Raw genomic sequence first — 20,725 nt, 5'->3', positions numbered from 1 at the left:
CCCCGTCACTCCCGACGACTTTGGATCGCTTGATAGACCGACTACCCTCCTCTTCCTCGGTCCCAGTAAGTGCCCGGGGACGCTGGGTCCAGCGGCAGGCTTTCTTGACCTCTCAGGAGCAGTTCAAGACCCGCGCGGGCCCAGATCTGCAATGCACTCAGAAAACTGCTCTGGTTTGGTCCTCCTCGGACCAGCTGCCGGAGCTGGCCGGCTCCTGCTAGGGGTGGGCGCGGAATTCGCGATGCAGGCCTGGTTGCTCTGAGTTTGGGGTGCGGCTGGAGTGCCGTGGCTTGGACTTTCCAGGTGTACTTTTATTAAAAGGGGTTGGGACTAGCTGAAGGTGATGATGTTTTGCAAGCGCCCTGGCGTTTTTTTTGTGTAGAATGGTGGGAAGTTGCCCAGGTCCAGGGACCGCCCATCCCCCCCGTCGCATCCTTAACTCCTGGACTGTAGGCGAAGAGGAAGGGCTAGCTCCAGGACGCAGCCTGCAGAACCAGCGCCGCAGGTTTCGGCCATAGCCCACGCGGTGGCGCTGTCGGAAGAGGACGCTTAGATTCCCGGCCGAGACCCCGACAGTGACCCGGTCTCGAAGGTGGAGGGACCTTAACAACTAGCTGAGACCTGGGGGTTCTTCGCCGCCACCTTGGGCCCAAGTCCCTCTGGTATTTCCCAGAGGAAAACGCACCGGGTAGCTAGCACTGCCCCAGCCGCTGCAGCCCCGAGGTGGGGGCGGGGAGGTAGCGGCGGCTCTTTTGGCTTTTCTCCCCCCTTTGCCTTGTTATCTCTCGGTCGTTTACTGTCGATTTCTACACATAAACTAGATTAGCAGGACAGTCATTTTCTCGCTGCGCCGCTGCAGAAGGAGCGCCTATTAAGACCCACCTATTAAGTTCTTGATCCTGGAAAACAATGAAAGGAACCGGAGCGCACCCCCCCCCCAGGGTGGGCGTTACCATGTATCACCAGGGTAGTGACCCGAGCCCAAAGGCCCTCTGCCTTCCCAGGCCTCCCAGCCAGATCGGCTGACTGGACATCCAAATCTTCCACCCAACGACTTCCCCGCGTCTATAAACTTGTCTTCTGGTTATCCTCTCTTGGGGCAGGCAGAGCCCACATCCAACGATCCTCTCCTATGCTTGAGACCCCAGAGCAGAAAACTTGTCCTCTTCTCAGACAGTTCCTGGGTGGACCAACGCGCCTTCCTTACCCTGTCAGTGGACTCTGCTCTGTCGGTTCCCCCATACCTCCAACTCTCCTCCCCTGGACCACTGGGGTGCTAGGCTCCCCACCTAACTCGGTTTAGTTGCTCACTACCCAATTAGTCCTCTTCCCGGGGTGCATCTCTGTCCAGGCCGCAGGGGCATGTTCTTTTGTGGACAGGAGGAGGACCTCCGCCACCCCAGCTTAGGCTGCCCGACGGCTTCCTCACTGCTCCGCCCCCGCCCGGGCCGCTAGAGCCGCTGGAGCAGCCAGGAGTCATTTATCTTTGCCTGGTGCGGGTTGACTTGTCCGGTCGATGCCAACGAAGAAGGCAAGCGGATAGCGAAGTAAGTGTCCCCCGCCCCTAGGCTCCGGTCAGTCCCCAGAGCAGTCTGGGAAAGGGCTGGAGCCCATCCTGGTCAACTTGCCCTTCAAGGCGCGTCCCCCTCGGTGTTCTGGCCCCCAGCCCTTGTCCTCTTGGTGCATTGGATTTCCAGTCTAAACTCTGCGCGGGTATGCTGTCCGGAAAGTGTTGGTCGCCTAACTCTCTCCACAGACAGTACGCGGCGGAAATTGGCTTTAGAGCTGGCGTGGGCTTCGTTTGAAAGAAATGATTCTCTCCCGCCCTCCTCCCGCCCCCAGAAGGACAAGCTCAGGGGAAGAGGCAGGCCCGTTTTGGTTCCTAGAAGCCGTCGAAGGCTTTCGACGCTGGCAGAATCTCTTGGAGTTGTTTCTCTAGGTGGAAGGAGAACACAGCATAACTTTCCGGTGCTTTCTAAGAGGCAGCGCACTGCTTGGATGGCCTCTTTGCCTGAGTGACCAAATTTGAAAGCTGGGGATGAATGTTGGGCCTTCAGAGGCTGGGACAGCTCAGCGGAGAGCTGAAGACCCGCACAGGGCCCTCTGCATCCTATGCTCAGCCTGTCGGGCCTAGGCGGCCAAGAGCCGGCATCTGAGAAGGAAGGTTGACCTGGGTGGAAAGCTCGAACGGTAACAACCTCCGTGTAGACAAAGAGCAATCAAATAATGTCATTAAAAGTGCAGTCCAAGAGAGAAAGGAAAAGAAAGGCTGGACGAGAGAGAGAGCAAAAGGGAGAGAAGATGGAAAGAAGAAAAACCATGCACATTTAATCCCACCATATAAAGATTCGTTGATTTCTAAAATAACACATCTCAGTGTGATTATGAAAGACTGGCGACCTTTGACAAACCAACTGACCTAAGGGGGAATTAAAAGGGCAGGGGATGACGGAGAAGTCTGAGCAGATTCCCTACAAAAATGTCAGTGAGAAGCAAACAGGGACAAAAATATCTCCCAAAGATGAACTTCATGTTTTGAATACTAAGCAACATGCAAAAGTGAGTTTTGGGTAGAGGTATTAAAAAAAAAAAAGACAAACATAATAATTCTCTCTCTTTTTTTTGAGTGTGATTTTGTTTAAAGTTTGGAAATAAAGCATTTAGAGGAATAAAACCGAAACCAAGCAAAATTTTGAATAATCATCGAATTTATTTATTGTTCTAAAAAGCAGAAAACCCTAGTGAAAAATAAAAAGTTTTATTTAAAATATGTCTTCTTGGAGAAATTAAACATGCTGGAAATAACTGCTTACTTTAGTTGAAATAAGGTCAATACAAAAATTGTGCAGAAGAAAGCATATGTAATTTGAAACAGAAAAGGCCTTTATTAGGGACAAAACTGAAGGGGAAAAAAACCTCAGACCCGGCATACATCGCAAAACTCCCTAAATTTCCTTTTTTAAAATCGAAAGAAATTTGTAAAACATGTTACTAAACATAACTCTACATTCAAAATACATTTCTGGTAATAATTTATCGAATTTCACAGTTTCCTCTATGTTAAATGCATTTTCATTTATTTTTTAAATGTAATTTTAAACAATTTTGGGTGGTTTTTTTTTGCCCAAAATGATAGATTTCTTTTTCACTATAAAAAATGGACAAGAAGAATCAATTAATTTACTAGGGTTCAGAATGTAGCCATAATGTATATTTAATTGTACTTAATTGTATAGTTTATTTAAATAACCCTTTTTGGGGGTTTAATAATTTAGAATCAATAGTTCCCTTCATAACATAATAAAATATTTACACTTTATAAAATATTAACTGATTAACAATGCGGCCGTGTTGTTTATAAGAGTGTAACTAAAGTCCCCGTAATCTTGCTGTTGACACAAGCTTGTGAGGTTAGTGAAGTGATCCTTAGCGAAATGTAAATGAAGATCTTCAGACAGTGGTGTTTATAAAATAGCTCATTAATGACTTAGGATCGAATCGTTCCAACCATTCGCATCATCAGATATAATAATAGTGACGAATCAGACAGAAAAGATCCTGGCTAAACGATTTGCATTTTTTCCCCCCAGAAGTACTCAAGTCCTAATATCATCAATTCTTCAGAGTTCCTGGACATTGATCCGGAGGTGGATTCCGCAGTTCCAACAGCAGGTAAGGAAGGAAACGGCGTCACTATCATTGTTAAGATATTAGTAAGAAATAACGCCTTTCCCCATTTTGGAAACCGGATAAGTTTGACAGTGGTAGTTAGTTTTTGCAACACCCCCTTCTCATTTCGACACGATATACGATTTTTTAAAAAGTTTGCTGATCAAACTTACAGTTTGTTTCTTTGCTGCCAAAAATCTTTTAGCTACCATCACGGGTTGATTAACTTGAACCACTTGGCTCTCACCGACTTCGAATTGTGCATTTTCTCTAACTCACTTGACTGGGGGTGGGGGTGGGGAGGATGGAGTTTGGGGAGGGGGGACAGGGAAAAGAAAAGAGATGCCTAAAACTCCCTGGGCTCAGGCTCCCCTAATGTTTGCTTCCATTCTCATCTGGGGTCGGATCGCCACTCGGGTCGCCTCTTGCTTCTTTGGAACTTGGTGGGAGGCTCCTGGGTGCAGAATTCACTGGGATTTAGCACCCAGACTCAGGCTGGGGACAGGTTTCGTTTCTGGGACCCTTTTTCTTCTAGAACCCCTCAAACATCGCCTCCTAGACTTTGAACGCACCACCCATCGTCAGTAGGGAGAGTTTGTGCCGCGACTGGACAGCGGCCTGGTCCCAGGCATAATCGGCGGACGCAGCGTTCAGCTGTCCCTTCGCAAGTCCCGAATTTCCATAATTGCCCCCGAGCGCGTTTCCCGAAACAGAATTTAGTTTGGCCCTCTGGCGCCGCCGTACAGTCAGCGCTTCTTAAGGGGGACTTGCGGCTCGAGCAGCGAGCTGTGGGAGAGTCCTTGGGGTCCTGGGGATTAGGAGGGGACAGTCAAAGTGTGAAGGAGAGACAAGAGGCGCAGCCAGCTAAGGGGGCTTTTCTGGCTTCAAGACCTCCTGAGACGTGTTCACATTTTCTCCCCCAAGGTCCCAGCGTCTAGTGTCCACCGACGCCCCAGGCGTCTCGCGGGGGCTAGGGCCCCTGCCCACGTGCTTTTTCTTAAGGAGGTCCCGCGTCCAAGCGGGACGTCAGGGACAAAAGCGCGGCCCAGAGTCCAGCCTGTTCGGCTAGTGCCCGCTCCACCTTAAATGTGCAGCACGACTGGAGCCCGGCTGCCGGCGGCCGTGGCCGCGGGAGTCGGCAAAAGTTTGTGCCTCTGTTACGCCTTCGCGGGACCAGCTAGGGAAGCTCCTGCGCGGCCTCTCTCTAGGCAGGGAGGCTGGGTTCTCACCGCACACCCCTCCTCGAGCTCGAAGCTCAGGGCCCGAACAGCTTGGGGTCTGCAAGAGCCCCAGTCCCGCAGCCCGAGGACCGGCAGCCCCACTGCAGTTGCAGTCGTCGCTTCACGGCCTCCAGGCGGCCTGAGCTGCGCGGCTCGCGGTGTCTCTGGCGCTGCGAGCGCTCCAGGGATGCCATCCAGGGATGCACCCCGCCCTGCGCCCACGATGCAACCCCCTCTTCTGTGCCACCCACGGCCCGGCAGGCGGTGGCCTTGCTCCTGCCATTCGGGACACCCGAGCTATTGTTCCGGACCCACGGCCGTGCCACCTCTGAGGGAGAAGCGGCCTTCCCTGAGCGCGCGGAGGCACGGAGCGCAGCGGGCCCGGACCGTCGGCTCTGCGCGGAGGGGGAGCTCACAGGCACCGGGAAAAGTTGCTCGGAGGGGCGGAGGCGGTGGGTGGTGGGCGGAGGCGGTGGGTGGGGGAGGCGATCGCCCTCCTATCTCCAAAGTCGAAAGTACTCCTCGCAGTTAACAGAGCCGGGAGCCGAGGCAGCTGCTGCCGCCTCTTACGCTTCGGTCTGCGCCTCTGTGCCGGGAGACTCGGCATCCAGCGTCCGCCTGGTCGCCTCCGCCTCCGCGCGGGGACCAGTGCGCCTAGGGGCTGGGCGAGGCGGCCGCGCCCTGGACCCGCCACAAGGAGGAGGACTAGACCCCGGGCCCTGGCGCCCGCCAGCACTCAGACGCACCCACCCGCCGGCTAAGGCCCTCGCCTCGCGCAGCAATCGGTCCTCTGCCTTCGTTTCTCCGCCGCCCCGCGCACGAGGTCCTTGCCACCCTGCTCCCACCGCCGACTCTCTCCTTCCTCCTCCTTTCCTCCCTGCCTTTCACCCACCCTCTCTCCTGTCCCTCTGCCTCCTCCGCAGCCCTGCCGCCGTTGGGTCGCCGTGCTCACAGCGATTGATTGATTGATGTTTAATTTCCTGCCAGGCGGGGCCCCCCTCCCCTCGCAACCTCCCCAGCCCTCCTCCCCGCCCCCCACTCCCCTCCTCCATTGCGGTGGACCAGTCTGGCTTGGGTTTAGATCCGTCCCCCCCATTCTCATCCCGAAATAACCCAGAGACTTCCCCTACCCCCACCCCAAATTATTATTTTGAAGGCGCTAGATCTGGGGACGGAAAGGGGGAGGGGGAGAAATCGGAAACCGAGGACAACCCAAAAGGACTCACTTTGCCTGATGACTCAACGCAACTAATAATCATCTCCCTCTCAGTGTGTCTCTCTCTGCGGCTTGTCAGTGAGTCCGGCTCTGGCTGCTGGCAGAGGCGGCCCAGAGGGGAGAGGCTGGAGGTGACAGCTTGGGCGGCAGCCGCATTTTCTTCTGCGTGCCGTCCCGGGTCCCTGCGCCTTCTCGGCTTTTGGTGGCACCGGCCCCACGGCTCTGGCCGCGCCTCCTCGCGAGCTAGGGGCACTGCGAACCCGCCGCCGTTGCCGCTGCCGCCTCCGGCGGCTTCCAGTTCTCAGCCCTTTCTCTCCAGAATCGGTCTACTTCCCGAAGGTGTGAAAGGCTCTTTCAGCCTCCTCTCTTCCCCCCCTCCTCAGGCGTCCCCTCCCCCGCTCGCTCGGGTGCCCCTTTGGAGGAGTCCTCCTTTCCCTCTCCTCCTCCCCCTACTCCCCCCCCCCCAATCATCATCATAACAACCATCTCCGCACCAGAAGAAGACACCCTGACCCAGGACCTTAAACGTTAGGACTCGGGGAAGAGGAAAAGGAAAGGAGTAAAGAGAAAGGAAGACTAGGAGAACACTGCAAAGAAAAGCACCAGAAACTTTCCACCCTGGATTCTCTACTTTTGCTCCATGGACAGAGCCCCAGCCAGCCAAGTTTCAGACAGACCGTGAGCAGTAAGTACGCAGTGCGAGGGCTCCCGCGCGGTGCTCGGGAGTTCGGGGAAGCCCCGGGCTGGCTAAGTTCTTTCCTTCCGTTCTCACTCCTCTGGACAGAGATGCCAGGCAGTGCCATGGAACCCTCAGCCGCAACCCTTTCTCTCCCTCTTTGCATCTCTTACATTCTTCTTTTCCTCCTTCTCTTTGCCACCCCCACCTTGTCTCCTTGACCCGCGGCGACGCGGCCTCTCCCGCGGCCAACGCGCCCGCGAGGATTCCCATCGCTCTGTGTAGTGCCGGGTTTCTGCTTCTCCCGGGTGTCAGCGACAGTGCGAGCGTTGTTTCATCAGGTGTTTCTCCTCCTTTCTTGCCCCCACCGCACCCCAATTCAGGGGTGCCGAGACCTGTGACTTCTGTAAGGAGTGCGCTGACCGCCAAAGGACCCAGAGAAAACTTTCTGAAGTGATTTTAAAATTGGAGTTGATAAAGGCTGCTCCTGCACCTAAGGATGTACATGATTTTTGTTCTGGTGTTTTATGCTGAAGAGCTTTATAAAAACATTTAGGATCAGATGAAGATAAGAACGTTCCAAAATATTAACGATTGTAGTCTCCGCTTTTGTGATGGAGGTTATTCTTATAAATACCTCCAAGTGTTTTGGGATGCGTATTAATATGGAGTTAGGGTTAATATTATGCAGAGTGTTTGTCTCTCTCTCTCTCTCTCTCTCTCTCTCTCTCTCTCTCTCTCTCTGTGAGAGAGAGAGAGAGAGAGAGAGGAGAAAAAGAAAATATGCTCCGTAAAGGTACAAAGTGAGTATTCAAGTGTCCTTTTTACCTGGCCTTTGGCCATTTATAACATATTTATCAAGGATTCATTTGGTTATGGACTTGGGTACACCCCCGCTCTGTCCAGGAGTGGGCGAACCCCTTTTTTAAAAGTTGTCTTCTTCTGCAACCCTGACCCCCAGACGGCGAGGCTGTGGTACCTCGGAACGGTTTATACCAACCCTGCCCTAATGAATGGTCCATTCCTAGGCGTCCATGGGCTCCTAGGCATCTAGGGGCGCCTAATCTAGCCGCTCCATCGAGGGCTAACTCTTAGGGAAGCCCCGACTGGGCAGGGTCGCAGCACCCCAAGCTCTGGGCTTCTTTTGGGCCGCCCAGGGTAAGGTTGGACTTGCTTCCAGCCTTGGGCCCCTCGGGCGGCGTGGGAGGAAGTTTGTGTGGCTGTGGTGCAGCGCTCTGCCACTGGCCTGAACGTCTATCACGTGTGTGAGCGGTTTTCCCTCTTTTTTTTCCCTCCCCCTTCCCTCCCCTCCGCCCCCTCCCTAGGTCCCTGCGCGTTTTATTGCGACCTGCCGGTGGGAACTTTGTCTCCGAATCGGAGCAGCATGGAGCGGCGGAGCGAGAGCCCGTGTCTGCGGGACAGCCCCGACCGGAGGAGCGGCAGCCCCGACGTCAAGGGGCCTCCCCCGGTGAAGGTGGCCCGACTGGAGCAGAACGGCAGCCCCATGGGAGCCCGCGGGAGGCCCAACGGCGCAGTGGCCAAGGCCGTGGGAGGTAACAGCCTGGAGCAGGGAGGCGCGCGCAGCCCGCGGCCCAGTGATAATGGCCCGGGTGTCAGGGTTCAGGTTGATTAGGCGCTGTTTCGGTGTAGGATTACAGGAAGTCAATTCCAGGTTGCCAAATAATGCCCTAGTCGCCTCTCTGCAACTGGTAGCTTCATCTCGAGTTAAAACAAGAAAGTGGTTTACCCAGAGGGTGGCATTTTTTGGGCACTTTGCCACTGTGTGCTGAGGTGTTGGCAGGTTTATGTCACAGCCAGCTAACTGTTTCTAGAATTTCCTAGAGAGCTTTTTAGTGATTTAATTCTTTTGCCTTGCCTCAGACTATCTGTTGGAGGGACGAAGTTTAGGTGCGATGGCTTTGATGGGATAGTTGTTAATGCTCAGGCTAGTACAGAAACAAGCTTTGGTGTTACTTTGTAGTTATGACAGTGCTTTAAGATGAATGAGTTGGCAACTGGGGCTATATCCTACCTAATTTCAAGTGAGAAATAAAGAATCACCATGGATCTATCAGGCCCTTAGAAGCTTTAATGCTACTGTAGTCTGTAAAGTTTAGACGAAGGCATTTGAAATTTTATTATGAATTAAAGAACAGAGGAAAATAGCAAGGTAACATTGTTAGCCACCTGCTATTTCCTCTCCCAATAATTTAATATTATTTAAAGAAAGTCTTTTGTTGTTTTTACTACTTAAACAGCTACTTTCTTTAAAAGTGGTTGGTAAAAGTAATCTGATAAAATAAAACCAAATTTAAACATTAAAATATTTTGGAGGGTTTATATGCCAGTTGCTTAGTTGTCTTTTATATATAAAATGCACTGTTCTACATGGTACATTTTTGTGCATTTGGGTTTGGGATAATATGCCTTTAAATATTTTACATCTAGGTTTTTCCACCTAATATTTCAACAGTATCTTATATAATTCTTGGTTATTGGGCGGCCTAAAACAATACAAAACCCTGGCAAAACTGAGTGATAAGCTGCCACCACCATGTTCTTCGTGTCCCTGTTGTGTGTTTTGAAGTAAGATACTTAGGTTGAAATGTCCATTCCCTTTTAAAGAGTTAAAAGCATACATTTTATAAAGTGACATTTTAGAAACTTATTTTGATATTTATTTGTGGTAGATGTTCAGCATGGTTTGTCTTAATTCTTTATACTAATCACGTCCCTTGAAAAGCATTCATTCTCCCAATTTTCAAAGTTTTAAAAAAATATATTAGGTTCTAGAGAGTGGCTTATAGATCTTCCCTTTTGGAGCTGTGAAAATATACTTTTAATGAAGCAGAAAAAAACTTGGTAGTTTTGTGATCCGCTTTTCAAGAGTGGAGTTTTATTATTGTGTTGTCCTGAGACTGAAGCCACAGTATTGGACTTTTCATATAAATCATTCATATGCATATAATGAACAAAAATATATAATGAATATGGTAGGACTAAATGCAAGATGATAAGTGCTGATTTTGTTTGAAAATTTTTCGGAAATTCTTGAAGGCAGTATATTCTGAAAGTGCCCTGTATGTGTAAAAAAACTTTGGACTTAAAATTTCAGTGTTTGTGAAACCTAGCAGAATTCACTAAATACAAAGAAGTCTGTCAACATTTTAAAATGTAATTATTACCAATTGTGCGTCTCTAAATTAAGGTTGCTTTTCCCCCTTTTATAACATATTTGACTGTGAAAGAAACTGCCTCTTTTTACTGAGCAGAGGTAACTTTGGTGTTAAATAGTGACTGCTTTTCAAATTTTTTGAAACTGTCATTTATATTAGACCAGATATTGTGAATCTGATACAAACTAAAATTTTTGTCTTCATGAAAAATAATAACATTTGTTTCAATAAGCTGCTTTAGTCACCTTCTCTGAGGTTTTAACATAATTTAGTAATATTGAAGGTTCCCAAACTGAAAATAAACATTTACTTATTTTGTCTTAGTTCATACAATTTATAATACTTATTAGTAAAGTGATTAGAATAGTTTACATGTGGAAGATTTTAAAGGATTTTTTAAAACAAGATTTCAAAAGAAAGCTTTTATTCTATGTAGTATTGAAAGAGATTAATTTAGATAACTTTAAAATATGATAACTTAGAATATAAAATTTTGATAGTACAAAGCTTTCTCATTGAATGTTAATAATTATTTTGTGGGTTTAAGTTTATATAGTTTCCAAATGTACATTAAGATGTTAATAATTTAATTTCTTTGTAACTTTTAATCATCTATATAGACTGGAGTAAAGCCAATCCTTTTTAAAAATGCACATTCTAAATTTTAAAAACTGTTTAAATAAATTCCTAGTTAGAGGTACTTTCTAATTGAAAGTCTTTCTTTAATGTGGGGTAAATATGAAATAGATTTAATTTCTACCACTCTATATCAGTTTGTTTAAAATTTTTAATAAGCAATATAATAAGCATAGATAACTATAAAATATTTATAACTCTTCATCATTTATTATCATTTTCATATATATTTCAGTCTTATCTATGTCATAAATGGGTATAAAATGTTTTAAGAACAGAGCTCAAAATTTGATAGCTCATATGTGTTAATCTTTAGTGTTCTTCTTTTTAAAAAACTCTCCCCAAACAAATAGGAGAAATCATTAAGTTAATTGGCTGGTAGATAAAATAGGAATTTATCTTACCATTTTTGATAAGCAGTGAGATAGATAAATGTTTTTAAATACATTGGTTGCAATGGTAAATTATGTTGCTATTATTCAAATTTATTAGGAAAAGAAAAGGGAGTTTTAAAAATTTTTAATGAGAACCAAATATTTATTATAAAAAGGGGGAACATGATTTTAGTGCTTGGATTTTACTGGTAAAGGTGGTAGACACTCTACCACAGTCACCAAGGTTGTGTTTTAAAAGGAAACTTAAAGTTAGTGCATTGTTTACAATGTGGTTAGCTTCAGAAGGCTCTACAGAAACTAGATCAGTTTTGCTTTGTCTTTCTAACACTTACTAGGATGTTTTGCTCTTATTTAAGCTTCGTGTTTTAAAGCATGTATGTAGTAAAATGTAAGTGCTCAGATGTGAATGACATTCAGCTTTTATAGAAGGTCCTCAGGAAAAAAAAAAAAAGGCTTATATCTCTTTAAAAAACATATGAAGGCTGGGAGAATGTTTAGAGCAGGCAAGAGCACCGTGGTGTTGACAGCTTTATATCCCTGCTGGGTAACATTCACTTACTAGAATTGGCGTCCCCTCTCAGCTAGTAATTCACTCCATAAGGAATTTGAAAAAGGATGATTAATGGTGGGGAAATTTATATTTGTGAAATTGTTGATTAAAACTTATAGATCTGTTTGAAGGTTGAGAAAAAGATGAGATTATTAAGGATAATGAAAGTAAGAATCAGATGATCCTTTTTTACTCCATTAGCATAAGTTATCTCCAGTGCTTTGCTGCATGGAATGCTTCAGCCATACAACCTGCAGCCCAGAATGAAAGTGAAGCCAATCAAGTTTCCAGAGGAAACCAGGCATTCTGCCTCCCTCTTGGATTGTTGGAAGGTGCTGGCCAGTTGTGCTTTAATAGCAATAAATTATTGTGCTTCATTCATTGTTAACACAAGCATTTTCGCTTTTTAATGTTTGGCTTAAAGAAGAACTTTCAGACAGCTTTATTTAAACTGAATGAACAGCGCTTGAATAGACCAGATGGTGTATTTGCTGATAGGAGGCATTAAACATCAGAAATCTTTTTGTTATTTTTCATTTTCCTATGAATTTTTATGATTTTTGGAGGTGTAAATGTTCTAGATTTTAGGGAAAATATTTAAACATTGGGAATATCTTGTAGAGATATCTGCTTTTTTTGAAAAACAATTGCTTATTTTTGAAAAATAATTTTTAAAAAAATAACAATTTAACATTATCAAAGAACTGCAGGTTGAAGTTATCTGATCACTAGACCTGATCTGCTTGCTACCAGGCAGCCCTTTCAAGAACTTAACTGTCTTGTTGCAGGGGGAAAAAATCATTATGCATTATACATTGAGGTGTTCAAATAGGGGAGCAAATGTGATCAAGATTGTCAGGCAGGGCCTCATTTAGAGCTGAACATTGTCTACAACATCAGTTAGTTTAATTGTCTACATGTGGAACATTTCCTTTTAGATTAAGAGTGAAGAAGCGTAGTTCAAGTCAGGTGTAGACACCATGTTAACAATAATAGACATTTTGCTCTTTGAAAGAACTGCAGATACGAGAGTGTAGACATTTCTATATTGAAATGTATGAAATACTTAAGGATTTATAAATATAATTGTCAACATGGGAAAGATGGAGAAAACTCCGTTTCCAAAGATGAACACCATAATGTTTGTAGGAAGGACTCATAATTGCTTCAGAAGAGAAAAGACTGTAGTTACCTCTCCTGCCCATTTTTATTATTATTATTATTTTTTTAAGGTTTAAGTTCTTTTAAATAGAGTGAACTTAGACTTTGGGGTCATCCAACAATCTAGCATTTCTTCTGTAGTTTTGCTGAGGTAGAAAAATAGCCCTTCTCTAAAGTGTTTTTAGTCCTTGGCCTGTTATTAAAATAAAGATATACTTGGTTAAAAAAATATATGCAATGGAACATACACATTAAACAGAACATAGGGTATCCGCCCCTCCAAGTCCTGAGCATAATTTGGTGTTTCAAGTAATTTTGGAAGCCTTATGTTCCATCAGCAGAAACCCACTGACCATTATATATTCAAGATCATCTGCAGTGAAATGTGTGTGTGTGTATGTGTGGTATGTGTTGGAACTACATAGATGTCCCTTAAGGCATCTGTTTTTTAACCCCTTCAGAAAATAAGCAGAATCATCTTTTTCCGGGGAGTTGTAACTAGCAGAATCAGTCTGTATAGATATCCTGTATTCATTCTTTTTTCCTTAAAATTTTTTTCCCATCTGTCTCTGTAGGGAAGGAAAGCAGACTAATTATCATTTATTAGATATCTAAGAATATGAATTTGAGTCATTTTAAGAATAAGTAAATCAGTTTTATTCCAGGTAAGACTGGTAATTATTTGGTATAGCTGGCAAGATGGCAAGCAGTGAAACTTGGCGGTTCTACTTTGATAATTTAAAACCCCTATGTTTCTTTTCTTTTGAAAAAAAGCATTAAGTATTGGAACAAATTATATGCATATATTTAAAAAGACATGTTACATTAAAGGGGTTAGATGAGTACCAAATTGTATTATACTCTTGGATTATTTTTGTTGTTGTTGTTAGTTTCTGTTGAGGTAAAATGACATAACATCTCACCATTAAAAAAGTTTCTTTCAACTAATAACCCCACATTTTATGCATAAACTATTTACATAGTTTGTTTCATTTCAGGAAGTCAAATTTCATCCTACATAACATGGGAATCAACAAAAAAATCTTTATATTTTTCACCTAATAAGTAGGCTGTTTCAAAACCCATACAACTAATGTATAGTTACATAGTAATTTTTACTATCTTCCTTACATGAATGCTGAGATACAATGGCATTTTGGAACATATTTAAAGATAGAGCATTTGACAAAAGTTGTATGTGTAACAGTTTGTCAGTGAAAAGTGACAAGTGGGAAATGACAAATGAAATGTTGGCATCATCACTCTTTATTTTGATAAAAATGTCTCAATTTGCAGTGATATAATACTGTTTCATATTATTTCATGAGTTGTGTGTGAGATGCATAAGGAGAATTTAGATTTTGTGAACGGAAAATTAGCAGCCCAAACTCTCTTTTCAGAAGCTTTGGCAGCAAGTTCCCCTTTCCCCCTACTCCCCAAGAATAAGAACAGCAGTGAAATGTTGGATCTAACCCATCAATTTTAACTCATTATTTTATGGGAAAAAAAAGGAAATAACTGAAAATGGTTTCAAGTAGGAGACCTTTATGCTTAGCTCAAAAAATGAAGAAGAGAGTTTGCCTTTTAGTTTTCTTCTTTTCTTCATAGCAATTTGAAAATGAGTGATTTCCCTCTGCTGACTTTGATTGTATAGGTCTTTTCTCACTTGGAATCACTACTGCTCTCTAGCATTAATTTCGGGTGCCAGTAAGGAGAGCTGTGAATTCCTTTTATTTTAAAGTGTAGTAGAGATTTTGAAAATGTCTCTGTGTTAAAAATGGATCTTTATGTACAAAGGATTCATCATCCTACTACTTAAAGATAATGTGATAGATATTTCAAAGTCAAAGTAGACGCCCTGAGTGGAATTGAGGTATGAGTTAAAACAACAGCCATTTGAAGACTTTCTCCCTCTCCCTCTCTCTTTCTCTCTCTCTCTCTCTCTCTCTCTCTCTCTCTCTCTCTCTCTCTCTCTCTCTCACACACACACACACACACACACACACCACACAAAAACAACCCACAGATGTAGCCTCTTTAGTATACCATTTTTCTATTTTCTGAAGTCACATTGCTTCCTTTATTGTTACTGATCAACCAAACATTTATTTTCTTTTTTAACATGGAAACAAGCCCATAGGCATGGCAGGCTATAGTGTTTCTGTAAAAATGTTTCATGATGGAGTTTTCAAAATAATAGAACTCTATATAATTTTTTCAATTAGCAGAATTGTTTTGCTGTTTAATAGCAAATGATTTAAAAATTGTGGTAAAATCAGTATAATTAAATGGCAGTGAAAGACATAGAAGTTTGCCTTCTACAACTTGTGTCTTTTGCTTTTTATTTGTAAAGTTTTACTTAATTCCAGATTTAAAGAAAACTGGATAGAAAGACATAATATGCATAAATGTGCTTTTAGGTATGTAATTATGGCAATTAGATTTATGGTATGATTTTTTCCCCTTTTTAATTGATGCTTTAACTTTAAAACTTAAAGAAAAAGTGTAGTGGATGTTATAGTTACTAGTTTGACAAATGCCTGAAGTGCAGAAAAATGCATTAATAGAAATTTTAAGAATTTGAAGCTTGCAGTAAAGTTATCAGCAAGCCATGTTAGTCTATAGCAAACATACTTGTTATCTCTGGTTATGACTCATTAGGATAGTAAGATCCTCTGGGGAAATATATTTCAGTTTAGTTTTTTCTGATATTATTTGCTAGTATAGGAGACAAATTTAGTTCTGCCCCTAACTAGTTCCCTTATTATTGAAATGGAGTTATATCCTAGCACAGTTGGTTATTAAACTGTAGCAAGACATAACAGCAAAGGTAACAAAATTAAGGAAAGCACTGTAAGCAACTATTTATAAAAATGAATGCATTTCACATCAGAGTAATGGTTTGGTGCCCACTGACGGTTGCATAGTTATGAAATGTGCACAGCAGCTTAGTGTCTTTGTTTCCTTGAAGACTTGCACAGATACGAGAAAAAAACAATTGAGACTCTAGTTAGAGCAAATGTTTTCTAAAGCACCAAGATCTGACACAGGTGATTTTCAGGCATTTATCATAGAAACAACTTGAATTTCAACATATTTCCCACAGTTATCTTTTTCTTTCTTTAAAAAATATAATTTACTTGGGTTTTGTATTTGGCTGGAAAGCAAGTGTATCAGTTCTTTTATAACTGATTATGATTGCCTTTTTTTAACATAAGAAAATATTTTCTTTGCAAAGAGAGCAAATTTGGTTGAATATTATACCCAAGATTCCTGGAAAATGACCAAAGGCATAGAGTAAAAATAACCATAGTTTTAGAACACCCGATTATGCCCCATATTAAAATAGAACATTTTTATTACATTTGTTTTAATTATTTATTCATATAAATAGGCAAAATTGACATTTTAATAGCTTATTAGAAAAATGCATTCATATTAAAAACTTCAAATTGCAGTGTTGTTGAAATATTATTTTGGGGTTAGCAGAACAAGAACTTTCTTTTGTCATAATCCAAAGATGGTAACTGAGCAGCATGATAAATGTCTCTTTAAGTGTCGTAGTAAAAGAAAATGACTTGTCTTCTGAGGCAGTGGAGAGTTTATGTTGTTTTGGACCCATTTCCCAAGCAGTGATCGAAAACAGATTACAATAACAATTATACAGTCAGAAGATGCAATATCCATTTCTGCTTTAATTGAGTGAAAGAATAATAAAAACATCATTAAGAAAAATGAGGTGGACCTGTCACACAATGTACAAATTTTTAGTCTTGGAGAAGATGCAGAATAACTGAAGTGCTTTTTTGCTTATTTTGTAGTGCTTATTAGCTAAAATCTGTTTTGGGGAGCAACAATTTGGCTCTCGTTCTTCTCTGGGAGGTTCAGAGAGGAGCCCACGGGAGGTGGTTGACCAGGAGACATTAAAAGTGCTCATTGACTTTATTTTCATATGCAGTTTGACAAGGGACACTACATTTTCTTACATTCTACCTGAGGTGTGTAACTAAGCCCTAACCCCTTTTTAACCTGTAGAGATGGAAGTCTGTTCCTTTTGTGATAGAGCCCTGCCAAAGCAAGGGCTAGGTGCTGTCTCTGGCCTGCTGCTCTTCTTCCCAAAGTCCTAACCAGGAGAGAGAGAGAGAGAAGGCTAAATAATGAGCCCCCTGTTTTCCTTCTTAGCAGGCATGGATTTGTGGGGGAACCTGCGTTTCCATGTATGTACATCACCGGATATGTACTCAGGTGACATCGACTGTCACTTGAGATGCAGAGGATCTGGCTTCAATCTGCAATCTGCAATCCTTTGAACCATTACATTGATAATCCTTAACATTGTTGGGTTTCCAGCTCTCCTTCCCCAGAGTCCCGCTCTCAGCAACTCCAAGTCGGCAGGCAGCAGCCAAGATCGGTGGCTAGTTTTCTTTGCCCTGAGCTATGTTTGCTACTACTCTTTTTATGGAAACTGTGAGCTCCTGAAAACCTGGTGATGACAGTGGAATTAGCCCAGGCATCCTGCGCCTGGAGGGGCTACTAAAACTGCAGATACTGCTGGCCACCGGAGCAGCTGGAGCCCAAGGATGGACTGAGTTGACAGACTGAGAGGGGAAATTTCTTTGATCTGTTGCTCAGAGTTTTCTTGGGTCTAATGCTTAAAAAACCTTTCTGAGGGTGGCAAAGCGAAAGGAATAAGATAGGCGGTGTACAGTCCTGGTTGGGAGTCTCGTAATCTCAGAACTGTCCTAAGCACAAAATCATCCCCTTCAGAGTGGAATTTATATCCAACAGTCCAAAAAAGCTTTTTAAAATTTTTATTCAGTCCAGAGAGTCTAGTTAATAGCGCCTTCATTAAAATACTTTTGTCAGCAAAGGGTTTTTCAGTTTTAACATTTACATAACCTAACAGTGCTGATGAATGCCACGAGCTTTAAGGGTCTATTAGTGGTTCCGTTTTTTCTGGACTTTACAATTTAAACCTGAACATTAATTCTGGGTGGAACTTGGCATAATGTCTTTTTGCCTCGGAGGGAATTTTTGTTGTACAATAATAAGAAGTGTTTTTTTTTTTCATACAATCACCTTCTCTATGATTCCCCCCCCCCCCCAAGTAAATCACAATTAAACAGTCAAGGTTTAAAGGGGCATCCTTACTTTAAAAAAAAGAGTGATTATTTTCGGTGAATTTAACAATTTTCCATTAATTCACACTGCAGACTAATGCTTTTGATAGTAGCAAGATCTGTGAAGCTGATAATGTAATGAGAATACTTTTCTTCTTTTTCTCTCCTGTATATGAGAAAGTCATATGGTGACATTTTTTATAAAATAATTTTTGATGATCCATGAACCTTATAAATCAGTGACTTATCTTCTTAATTAGAAGCCGAGAGATATAAAAAAGTATTTTATGTCACCTGCAATTTTAACATTGACTAGAAGGAAGAAAATTGGATTCTTACTATAAAGTGACTGAATTTTCCAGTATTAGCTATTTTGGAAAATATACTAAACTTCTTCCAAGTGATTTTTTTTTCTATATATTGACACTGTTGTTACAGTTGGATTATTACGGAAGTATGATTTCATGGTATTGGAAAATTAAAAACAAGTGAAGAATTCTAGTAAAGATAAATTATCGGCATTGTCTGTGACCCAGAGGTGTTCAGATTGTTCATTAAAGTCCCTCCAGGAGTGAGGCATTTGCTGGGCAGGGCAGCGCTAAGCCAGAGGACTCTGAAGTGTCGCCTAGCTTTCAGGTTACGAGACACCTTCAGATACCTTCAGACAAGATTTTGTCCTTTAGAGCTGGAGAATATGGTATTAGGAGACTGAAATGTGTTTATTATTGAAGAGCAGATAAAGCCACTTTATGAGAGTAAATAAGGTGATCCTGATATTTTTCCCCTTTTCGAATGAACCTCTAGGTAATGTACAGCAAAAGTAACTCTATTTACAGGCTCATTCATGTGGCAGCTTTGAGCCTTAAGCATATTTTTACAGCTAACTTTAAGCCCCCTATCCACCCCCCCAAAAAAAAAACAAACACAAAAAACCCAAATCTTAAGTTTGCCAGTGCTGTTGCAAATGATCATTAGTCCCCAAGAGACTTTGAGGAGAAAAAGAATTGTAGGAAATGCCGTGACTTAGTAAGAACCATTCTGTTTCATGTGTATTTTTTGCCACTATGGCAAAACTGGGGGCTGACCAGTGGCAATGTGCAGAATGTATAGAATTCCAGTTAACACAGGGTAAGGGGATAAATGTACCATTTTTCACACTGTTCCAAGTGGCTAGTGGAAAACAAGCTACAAAGTAATTCCTTCGGCCCCCCAATAAAAAGGTTTATAGCAAAATAATTCTCAGCCCCATAGTGGGACTGTTGTAGGTTTGTGTTTGATATTTGTAAGACTGAAATCCAGTCCATGTACCCAAACTAAGCATTTATTGTAAACAAGTTAACTGCCAAGAGCTTATATTCTGTCAAACATAATTACATTGAAGATTGATGTATAGCTTGGAAGTGAGGTGGAGGGAGACAGTTCTTTTTTCACCCAGGAAGGCTCTGAGATGCGGCTCTCTTCTTCCTTTGATAGAGTGACTCAGTGAAGCCGTCTTCCCCACAGCGGGCCTCTGGTATGTATAATAAACACAGGCTTGCTCTTGAAAACAGATCTGTTTGTCTATCCCTCATCTGTTAACAAAATAGAGAAATGAACTTAAATTCATGGGAGCTGTTAGGTATAGTTTCTCATATCATCCTCGTCCAGATCTGGCCGGCGATGGCGTGAAAATTAAATAGCTGCTCTTACCTTGTGGGCCACTCTGAAGTGTTCTCACAAACCTACACCCATACCTTTAAATTAAGCTCGAATGAAACCCTTCTCCCCTCAGTATGGATTTTGGAAGAGAGTGCTTGGCTTGTCTTTTTGCCATTTTGTGTTCAGCTCACAAGATTAACACTGTTTTGAAAATGTGGCCTGGGGTGAGGGTAGGGTTGACACTAAAATTCTTCTTTTTGAGACTTAGAAATTGTTTTCGAATTAAAGAATTTATAAATCCAAGGAATTTAGGGGAAGTGAAATCTTTTTGAGCTTGAGATGTTCATACCTGGAATCACTCCCGATTTAAACTACTGTAGGCAAGGCGCAGTGGCGCAAGACTATGTAGTCCCAGCAGTTTGGGAGGCTGAGGCAGGAGAATGGAGAGTTCCAGGCTAGACTGGTGAGTTTAGCAAGATTCTGTCTCAAAAAAAAAAAAAAAAAGAAAAAAAAAAGCCTGGGGATGAAACTAATGGTAGAGTGCTCCCCGGGTTTAGTACCTAGTACTGCAAACAACAAACAAACAAACAAAACCTACCCCCCAAAAACAAAACAACAAAAAAAAAAACCCAAACCCAAACCCTAAAACACAACTGTGCTAATCTTCCATGATTTTTTCATTTGAGGAAATGAAAATTTTATTTTTTATTTGATGTGACAGTTTCTTACTTTTTTGTTCAGGAAATAATCACTTTAGGCTGCTTTGATAACACTTCTCAAAGACAGTAAAAAAGTAGAATTACATTCCTTTTTTGGGCAGTAGCCTTTGGCTAATCATTTTAAAGGTGAAAATAAGAGTTTCAATGGATTTCTATGTAGTAACTTACTTGGTTTCTTTAGTTTTTTAAAAATTAAATTTAGTATTTTATTTTTGAAATTATATAAATTATACAGATTATAAAGAAAATGTCTTAGAACCATAAAATGAAAAAAAATTAATAATATACTAGTCTTCTCTGTTCTGTTTTTCTTATTTAAGTAATTGCTATAAATTACACAGGTACATGTATACTTAAAATATTTTGTCTGGGAAGTATTCCATCAGACCACAGTTTCCCTGCTCTGTAGGCTGGGTTTTATTAACTTGATCTGAGTCACAGTAATAATATCCTACGTATTGCAAACCAGAGATCTCAGTATCCCCTAAGGGATCTGGAAAATGCACTCTATGATTTTGACTTTCTGGCTCTCTCAATCCTCCTGTTCTT

At 42.5% G+C, this 20,725-nt stretch overlaps 1 protein-coding gene across 1 annotated transcript in view; it reads left to right on the top strand.

The window, feature by feature from the left end:
* Nucleotides 1-6,674: 6,674 nt before the first annotated feature.
* The window catches only part of Satb2 (SATB homeobox 2), a 170,777-nt gene continuing 156,726 nt past the window's right edge, over nt 6,675-20,725 (top strand). Inside the window, exons 1-2 of the mRNA XM_026399328.2 lie at nt 6,675-6,790; nt 8,107-8,334. Of these exons, the coding sequence (XP_026255113.1) occupies nt 8,166-8,334 (169 nt within the window). The 5' untranslated portion in view covers nt 6,675-6,790; nt 8,107-8,165. The remainder of the gene's footprint in view (nt 6,791-8,106; nt 8,335-20,725) is intronic.

This window comes from Urocitellus parryii, chromosome 1, assembly GCF_045843805.1.
Source record: "Urocitellus parryii isolate mUroPar1 chromosome 1, mUroPar1.hap1, whole genome shotgun sequence".
Lineage (NCBI taxonomy): Eukaryota > Metazoa > Chordata > Mammalia > Rodentia > Sciuridae > Urocitellus > Urocitellus parryii.
Note: the sequence above shows the minus strand (reverse complement) of the source record. Positions and strands in the feature narration are given on the sequence as shown.